The sequence below is a fragment of the Bos grunniens genome, chromosome 8 (genome assembly GCF_055505025.1).
Source record: "Bos grunniens cultivar Pamir isolate PY7600 chromosome 8, Bosgru_T2T1.0, whole genome shotgun sequence".
Lineage (NCBI taxonomy): Eukaryota > Metazoa > Chordata > Mammalia > Artiodactyla > Bovidae > Bos > Bos grunniens.
The window spans coordinates 58,856,040-58,865,951 of NC_141172.1; the positions used below are offsets into that span (position 1 = coordinate 58,856,040).

At 43.3% G+C, this 9,912-nt stretch overlaps 1 protein-coding gene across 1 annotated transcript; it reads right to left on the reverse strand.

The window, feature by feature from the left end:
• Positions 1–3,648: 3,648 nt before the first annotated feature.
• Positions 3,649–5,269, reverse strand: LOC147367154 (olfactory receptor 13C7-like). The gene has a single exon (XM_086414163.1). The coding sequence runs from the start codon at positions 5,267–5,269 to the stop codon at positions 4,313–4,315; it is 957 nt and encodes a 318-aa protein (XP_086270289.1). The 3' UTR covers positions 3,649–4,312.
• Between the last annotated feature and the right edge of the window lie 4,643 nt (positions 5,270–9,912).

The following is a 9,912-nucleotide window of genomic DNA, read 5'->3' on the forward strand; positions in this document are numbered from 1 at the left end:
GGCAAATCAGACTCTGCCATCAGTCCAAGAAGCCCAGGGAATCTCAGGCCCTAGATGACCTACTTATAAGAGGAGCTTTTCACTGTTATTTATGGGAAAGAAATAGTAACAAATACAAGAACAAGCACCCGATGGGATACATCTTCCTTCTATAATGAAGCTGCTAGAAAATTTACTAGACAAATTTGTGGCTTGCCAATAGCAGTCACTATAAAAAGTCTGTATATTTAGACAGACAGACAGATAGTTAGTAGTCCACTTTTTTGGGTAGAATCTACTCACAGTGAAATGCATAAATCTTAAGTTCATTGCTAACCCAATAAAATCAATCCATAGAATCACAGAATGGAATGTAGTTGCCAGTGACCAGGAGGAGGGGCAAATGTGAGTTACTTAATAAATGGGTATAAAGTTCCAGTTTAGCGAGATGATTAAACTCTAGAGATCCATGTACAGCATTGTACCTATAGTCAACAGTAGTGTAATATACACTTAAAATGTTGCTAAAAGAGTATATATCATGTTGTGTTCTTAACCATAATAAAATAAATCTTAAGTATATCATCCAATGAGGTTTTACAGATGTTCACACCCATGTAACCAAATCTTATCACTATAGAATGTTTACAGCACAACCAAGAGTTTTCTCATGCCCCTTACCAGTCAGTCCTCATTATTATGATTATTAGCAGTCTTAGTCTCCTAATATTTTTCACTCTTTGTAAAGTATTACCTTTTCAGAAACATCAAATAGATGGAATCATGTGCAAGTCTTTATATTCAGAATAAGGTTCTTAAAATCTGTCATGTTTTTACATTTTTTTTAGCTTGTCCCTTTCTATTACTGAGTAGTATTTCATTAAATGAACATCTTTGTTTATCCTCTCCTTCTTGATGGACATCTGAGCTGTTTCTAGTTTTGGCTGTTATGAATAAAGCCATTATTAACACTTTCATACAAGTCCTTTTGTAGATGTATATTTCAACTTTTCTTGGCTAAATATCTGAGAATGAGATTCTGGATCATAACACAGGTTTACACTTAGTTTTCTAAGAAATGGATAGGTCTTTTGCCAAAGCATGTGTAATATTTTACATTCTTATCATAAAAGGACAAGATGTCTCATATCACATCCTTGCCAACATTTGGTGTTGTCAGTCTAAAATTTTAGCCATTCTGATAATGTGTAGTGGTATCTCATTGTTGTTTTCATCTGCAACAGCTAGGGCCTTAGCTTTCAAAAGGCCATTATGTCAACTGTGTTGGGCCAGCTACTTCTGGATGGTGCATGATGTGGAAGGGTCAGTGGAACCCATAATCGTGATTCCACAGCAGCATCTACTTTGGTAAATGAGCCCCTTGGTCTGATGAGATTTTATGCAGGATTCCATGCTGTTAAATCAAACCTTCCATGAGCTTTCAGAGAGTGATATTTGCTAATACCCTACAGAGAGGAAAGATGACTTATACTCAGAAAAGGTGTTGATTTTAGTCAAGGTGAGTCTCTGTCCCTTCCAGAAGGAAAATGGTCTAATGCAATCAGCTCACTACCAGGTGGCTGGTGAGTCTTTTCAAATGAAGGTTGGTCTCTTGCTGCCAGTTTGAATATTCAGCTGCTGAAGTAGCTACATCAGCCTCTGTGAATGCGAGGCCCTGGTGGTTAGCCCATAGATAGCCTTCTGCTATCATGGTTACTCAGTTGTACCAATAACAGAGGTTGGATAACATCAACTTCTTGAATCATTTTATTGTTTGTTGAGCCTAGTGGGGAAGATGGAGACTCTGAAGAATCTCCTGGAACATAGAGTGTTAAGGAGGTGAGAGATACCCCACTCAGCTTCAAATAATTAAATACTATGATAAGACATTGCTGTGTTCTCTTCAAGGCACCATCCCACAAGAGAAAGGAACCATAGGTTCAGGGAAATTCACAGGTGGGGGTCACCTGAGATATTCTGTAGGCCCCCTTCATTGTGAGAATGAATATTTTTCAAGCACAGAGGACACACTCATGGTCACCCAGCTCTATGTGGGAGGGCAAAGATTTGAACCTAGACCTCCTGTAATACATCAACCCCTAGACATGTTCCAAATTTACGGGTGATAGAATCGACAGAGAGCAAATCCACTGTAGCAGGAATGGATAATTGATTGCAAGAAGCACTACATGTTGACTTCAGAATGATTATTTCAAGACTGATTTCTAAAAGACTTTTGCAGTGCACAAGGCCTGGCACTCTGCACTTGCACAGGAAAGAGCGTATCTATTTCACACCAGTTAGTAATCATATTAGATGTGACTTTTATTACCCCCCTCAAAGCAAGTAACAATCTAGATTAGTGAAAAATAGAATCTAGTATCAGGATGCAGGGGTGTCCTTTGGAGGCAAAAGTGCAGTAATGTGGCCAGATTGAGGGGAAAAAGGAAACCAAGAACTGAGAACATAGGAAGATGCCTTCATCTCCTGTCTTTGCTCTTTGGCTGTTCTTTTATTTTTGCAGACTTGTTTTCTGTTTAACACTCTCTGCCAAAATAAACTTTAGTCCCTATCTAGACTTAATATCTACATTAACTATATATTATACTATAGAATATATATTGGTTTATTATGTACAGTTAGTTCCCCAAGACATATGTTCAAACATGATTTCCTTGTAGCTCCCATGTTTGCATGTTATAGATTCAGTGAGTCTTTGGGCACTAATGACAATCCCCAAAACCTGGCAGAAAGAACCTGCTTGTTCTAGACAGAGTTAGCATCAGACAGCACAGACCTGGGTCCCTCATCTCTGTGATGAGGATGAGGGGTGATGGGAAAATGCCCAGAGAAATTGTTGGTTCATAAGCTAGAAATCTAGCTAAAAATGTGCTGCAATAATAAACTGAAATTGATCCAGTTAAGTGTGATTTTGAACTCTGTGTCATGAAGTTCCCTCAAAGGAATTATTTAACATATTTCATTAATAATAAACACTGTTCATTTATTAATTGAGAGGCTATTCTTTGCTGGCCACTGTGCATTTTTAATATATATGATGCCCTGTTTTAATTTATTCCCCACCATAACTCCTTGGGGTTGGTTTAATCATCACTGTTTCACACATTAGAAAACCAAGAGTCTATGATATTAAGTCATGTTTGTAATGTGCCAGTTGAGTGTAATGTCGAGTCAGGGGCACTCGATATGAGTCTGGCTTCACAGTCTATGCTTTTAACCACAAGGGTTGTTACAGATAGATTTTTTAGCAGCTGGTGCCCATGTCCAATCCAAATCTTAGACATGATCAAGTATGACCACGGAGGTTTGGATGGTTGCAAACATTAATTCCAGGGAAAGGAAAGGACTCAGAGTATCACTGTCCCAAATGGATATGAGTTTGAGCAAACTCCAGGAGGTAGTGAAGAACAGGGAAGCCTGGTGCACTGCAGTCCATGGGGTCACAAAGAGCTGGACATGACTGAGCAACAGAACAACAACAATAATTAAATACAGACTTCTATAATATTTGCCCTTGGCCTGCAATATCTAATTTCAGTTGGTGTTGAAACAACTCTTCTGCAAATCTGGATATGAATAGATGTGCTCTATGTACAGAGGAGAAGAAGGAGTTTCCAAAAATGGGTGCTGGGATTTTATATTTGGGATATAAAATTGGCTCTGAGAAACACTCTGAGCCCCTGCGGTGAAAAGGGGGTTAAATATTGTCATTTGGGATGTTTTGGTTTTGGTAATTTTCCAAAATGGCAGATTGGGTTTTGGTTTGGACACCAGTTAATCAATGACTTTTCAGAAAGGAAGTTTAAGGGGGAGGGGACTTATGTATACCTGTGGCTGATTCATGTTGATGTATGGGCAGAAACAAACAATATTATAAAGCAGTTATCCTCCAATTAAAAAGAAATAAATTTTAAAAAGAAGTGACTTTTCCTCACTGCCATGCTCCCCATTATACAGTGAGCAGAAAACAGCATGATTACACGTACAAATTGGAGCTAGTCTGCACATGAACAAAGAAAGAAGCACTTTTGTATAAAGTTTTAATTTTTTTTTCAGAATAAAATAAATTGTAATAGTTACTTATCCTTGCTTCTAGGTGATTTAGCATAGCCCCTCTTCATTCTAAAGACTTGATGTTCCATTTTCAGATATTCAGAAAAGCCCTATCTGTATGTGCATCTTGGGGATCAGTCTTGTGAAGATACTGTTGTGGAGGGTCATGGAGCCAGTCTATACTTACCAAGTGGCCATTCCCTAGGGGATCTCCTGTGTGCAGAGAACTGCAAGGTACACTCACTGCTCTCTCCCGCTGTCACCTAGGGAAGCATTTCTGACTCACTAGATTCTTCACAGTGACCTTCACATCCTTGTTTCTTAGGCTGTAAATGATGGGGTTGAGCATGGGAATCAGCACCCCGTAGAAGAGGGAGATGAGCTTGTCTGAAACATCCTGGTTATCTGCCCCCAGGGAGTCCTTAGATTTGGGCTTCCCATACATGAAAAGAATAGTCCCATAGAAGATGACCACCACAGTGAGGTGGGCAGAGCAGGTAGAGAAGGCCTTTTTCCTCCCCTCAACTGAGGGGATCCTCAGGATGGTGGTAAGGATGAAGATGTAGGAGACAAGAATGAACAGAACTGGGACCCCCAGGAAGATCACATTGGCCACCCCCATACTGACCACATTGATGGAGATGTCAGCACAGGCCAACTTCAGGACAGCCAGGATCTCACAGGTGAAGTGGTTGATGACATTGTCCCCGCAGAAGGGTAATTGTACTGCAAGAGAGATCTGTACCAAGGAGTTAGCTCCACCAGCCAGCCAGGAGCTGGCAGCCATGGACACATAGACAGCCTTTCTCATGACCACAGGGTATCTCAGGGGGTTGCAGATGGCCACGTAGCGATCAAGTGCCATCATGCCCAGAAGCACACACTCTGTGGCTCCCATGGCAAAGGAGAGGAACATCTGTATGGCACAGGCTGAGAAAGAGATGGTTTTCCGGGGAGTAAGGAAGCCATCTAGGACTAGAGGGATGGAAGAGGTTGTGTAGCAGATGTCCAGGAAGGAGAGGTTCCCCAGGAAGAAGTACATGGGCGTGTGCAGGCAGGAGTCAAGGATGGTCACCAGGATGAGGACCCCGTTGCCCAGTAGGATCACCAGGTACATGAGCAGGATGAGCACAAAGAACATTTTCTCCAGCTTCGGCTGATCCGACAGCCCCAGCAAGACGAATCCTGCCACAGTGGATTGGTTGGCCAGTTTCATTTTAAATTATCTCTTCTACCCTCAGGAAAACTGAGGACAGGAAACACATATTTATGGGGATCAATATGTACTTCCAGAACTTATAATTAAATTTGACCTTTGACATGCTAACTTATAGTATTTGCATCTAAAGGATGAAATTCACTGTTCACTAAAGTTACCTTAAAAGTCAGGATATATTAAATTTAGAGCAGGAAAAGTAGACCCTGGAAATCTAATTAAACCATGATATATCATAGAATTTTAGCCTGATCAGTAATGTTAACTCACTTGAAGAAAGGGATGTGTAAGGATGGATCCCCATGAGGACTGTAAGAGAGGAATTCTGAGGGTGTGCTGCCTGATCCAGGCCTGCCTGTCCCCACATTGTCCCTGCAGGTCCTTGGGGGCTTCAGGCTGTCACACTTAGTGATGCTGACAATTGCCATCACCTCACTCACTTTCCTGGCTCTAATTCTGTGCTTGTGTAATACTTTTCTGATGATAATTTGGCTCCACATGGAGTCCTACACAGAATGTGGTGAGCAGAGGCCAGGAGTATTAGGGTCTGCTTAGCATCAACATTAGTTACTTGGTGCCTGGCTAATACTTCATTTCTTGTGAGTCTGGTTGGCGACCTCCCTTTGTTGCACTGTCAATAAGGAGTTTCTGGTCAGAAGACCACTGCCAGTCCATATCCCCTCTCTCTACCCATGGCCTTTGCCCCCAGAACTGCAGTTTCCTCAGGCTTTACCAGCTCCTGGGGCTGGGAAGCAGGGACAGGGTCCAAGGACAAGTGTCCATCATGCCTCCAAGTATGAGCATCAGTGACTTTTGGACCAAGCTCCATGCTTTTGGAGCGGTTTTGTAAGTCACAGCTCCTAGCTCAGGTCCTTCTATTCCTGAGCTGATTAAAGCCACTGCAGTGCTATGACAATGCTTTCTCCCCCACAGAAAAAATTCTACCCAGCTTTGCAGAAGAGTGGCTCAAAGGAGACATGCAAGTAGGATGCACTTCAGTCACCATAGAGCAGTAGGTCTAGCACATTAGAGAAAATCTCAAGCCTGGAGTTCTCACACTAAAGATGAAACTAAAGCTCAGTGAGGATAGGGCTAGGTTGGAGCCTGGCTCCTCACCTTCTCCCTTCATCTCTCTGAATGTAGTTTTGCTCCATTCGTGCCAGAGCAGGTCTACTGAGGAGCAAAGGACTGATTATGAAGTCTTGGTCATCCTCACTTCCCCAGGACACTCATGTGAAATAGAGGTGTCACACATTTCTCCAAGACATCTGCCTCATAGCAGTGTGTCCCTGGGCTTCATTCACTGCATCTGTGACTATTACACTGGTGCTGGCTGGGGGAAATTGGGTGGGAGAAACCAGGCAGAGTCTCAAGCTACCCTCATGCAATTATTAGAGGAGATTAACTGTAGGTGTCAGGAACATTTGAGAAAATGACTAAAGAGTGTCAGACTAGGCAGGAATGTTGTAAAATAACTGGTCTTGCCTCTTTCGCCTCCATTGTGTAAATACTTTCTATGAGACCCAATTTTTCCAATTGCTCCTTTGAATACCTTGAGTTATTTGAATACCTTGAATACCTTGGCTCCCACTCCTTGATCAGAGATCCTCTATTGTTGGAAAGTTTTCCTTTAAACTGAACAGAAACTTCTTTTTTCTAATATCATCCCCACTCCTCAACCCTGCTCTGTCCCAAAGTGGGTCTAGGCTTCCAGGCCGTGCCTGCTCCCTTCCCTTTAAAACCCTTCAGAGAGATGGAAGCTGTGACCAGTCCTCACTCGTGCCACCTGTCCTCTGCTCCCCACCAATCTGAGGAAGGTTTGGCCACAGAGAGAAACAGGTCTGCGCCCACGTGGGGATGAGGCCATGGTGGAGACAGGAGCTCACCTGGGCAGGGAAGATGGCTGGGAGGTGATGGCTTGAACTGCCTGCCCTGACCATCCCCTGCTGGTGAGGCTGTGCCTGGAAGCATGCAGCAAGTTCGGTGTAGCTGCCTTGGAGCCGAGCAGTCCCTTCAGAGTTCACAGCCAGTGAATGAGAATTGGGCCTTGGCCGTAGCTGCAGGGGCTCTGATTGCTCCCTTCCCTGGCCTTGTCCACCCGCAGTGAGCTAGCAGGAGGGAGAACAGCTCAAGGAACTGCTTTCCGAGGTCCTGGCGGTCATGCTCTTTGCCCCAGCCCTCTCTCCAGAGGTTCTGTCAAGGAGCCATGGAGCAATCTAGAGCTCTGGTTGTTCGGGGCCAGTTTTAATCCCAGAAGCAATTTAAAGTTTGGTGGAGGCCTCACAGGAGTGTAGGGCCCGTGTTCCATAAACCCAATTAGATAAGCTGCAGACAGCTCTGTGTAAATCTCAACTCACTAATATTCCTTAGATTAAGAAGTTTCCGTCCTTGCCTTGCTGACTTTCCTGGGAGGAGAGGAGAGAACTAAGGTCTGATTGTGCTTTGACCACAATGGTATCTATTAAAGGGGACTCTGCCCTTGTCTCTGCAAGGCTAAAGGTGGTCATCCCTCTGCTCCAGAGGTGCTGGCCCTCCCTGCAGTCCCTCAGCATCATACTGAGCTGAGTGAGGATTACAGGCTAAAGCAGAGGACATGAGGGGCCAAGAGAGCTCTGGGTTTGGTGAAAGAGCAACAGGGTCATGCTGTAGGTGGAAGTTGCTCCAGAGTTACAGGCCAGGCAGGTGACTGGCTTCTGGATAGTTGGAGATCTCTGGTGGCTAGGAACATGGAATCTTTCAGGTAGTCTCACCGGGGGCCAGTGAGGTGAGTCAGGTGGTATGGGACATGACAAAGCCTGCTTAGGAGGCCTGAGGATGGGGTGTTTCCCTTAGAAGTGGATGAGGGGGAAGGCTGGGAGGAGGTGAGGAGCTTTAGATTGAAGCCTAATCTCTATCAAAAGCAACTGATAAAGACTGGTCTTAGTGTGTGTGTGTATATAACTAATCACTTTGCTGAATATCAGAAACTAACACAACCTCGAATATCAACTATACTTCAATTTAAAAACGAAAATCTGAAAAGGGGGTGCTGAGTCACAGGCCCCTGCAAGGGTAGCCTCGTGAGAGCCATGTTCTTGGGGAATACCTGACCTTGATTAGTGGTGAGCACGGTTCTGAAAATATAAAAACTGACTGCTGATTTGTTTACCTGAAAGTCAGATGTAAGCATACGTAGGGGAATAAGAGAAGAAATGTGTAGTATTAAAAAAAAAAAAAAAAGATTTGTTTTAAAGAGAAGTAGGATAATTTGCTAATAAAAAGATCCTAAGTACTAATGCTTCATTAGTAAGATGAAGGAAGTTGCAATACGAGTTCTTTCTATATCCTTGTCATCCCTGCAGGCATCATAGTCCCTGTTAGTACACGGGAAATGCAGAGGTCTCATCATAGAGTGTGGGTTCAGCCCCCTCCATCCACGCTTTCATCATTTTCATAAGGACTGAGAAGAAGGGGCCCTAGAGCCCCTGCCTGGGGATCTCTACCACCCACAGGTACAGGGTGGCATGGTTAGGGTTATCTCTTAGGGAAAAGTGTCCCCATCTTGGACCTCGCAAAGAAGTCTACCAGCCACACGCCCCACGTCTCTCTGAGCACAAGAGGTGAAGGTGGGCAAGGGAAGGTTGAAAGTTAATTGGGGAGCGAAGTCTGTGTGTCTTATTGAGCACCTGTGTGCTGATTAAATTTTAGGCACTACAACCCAATATATCTGTAACTATCAGGTCCATATGAAGGCTGTCACAGGCCTGGGGACTCTCAGAGTTCCCACCCCACAACATGTCAAAATGTACCTACATCTCATTATAAGTATGATCTTGTGGTAAATCTGAAATAATTTTTCTACTTCTGTTATTAAAACTATTTGACTTACAAGTGACTTATTTAATTTGTAATTCCATGTCTTCTCACCAATAATCATTAAAGCCCAGGAGTTCCTATAGAAGTACCTAAGTACCAAGTGTTTTAAAATATGGCACGTGAATACCGAAATTTACCCATTACTGTGGTTGACATATATTCCCGTTTATAGGCATGTAAATATACAATTATTAAGAGATTTTTAAGAGTTTTTAATTTAATTTATTTTGTTTGTAGTTAAGAGCCAACATATTTTCCAGACATCAAACATCTTTGTCCTCGGATAAAACCTCATAGACCTGATACCGCACTCATATGCCCAGGGTGTTGCCAATGCTCTGAGTTGGAGTAAAGACACTCATACAGTAAATACAAATGAAGTTCCATTCATAGAACTGAAAAGTAAGAGAATCGAATTTAGCAAGTTGTTTGTAAGGGATAATTTTTTCTTTGTCTGAACAAAAGGAATTTGAGTTACTTTCCTTGGGAGTCAGGCTGCAGGAAACACTTGAGAAGAACGTGCTCTGGGAACCCCACATGAGGTTCATGTATCAGTGCCGAGACTGACCATTATTCTCTGTCCTGGGTTGGGTCTCCCAGGAAGTCGGCTCTGGTGGGGAGATTTTCATGCAGGATGCTGACTGGGGAGTGCTGCTAAGATCAACACCTGTGGAGTAGGGGGTGGGGAAGGAAGCAGGGCTGAGCAGAGGAAGAACTCTGTCATGAGGAAGCTCTCAGGGTGGGATGGCTCTTTAGAGTCATCCCCATCGGAAGCAAGGAAGATCAGG

Coding starts and splice junctions, on each gene's coding strand:
- LOC147367154 (XM_086414163.1), bottom strand. CDS start 5,269: ATGAAACTGGCCAACCAATCCACTGTGGCAGGATTCGTCTTGCTGGGG.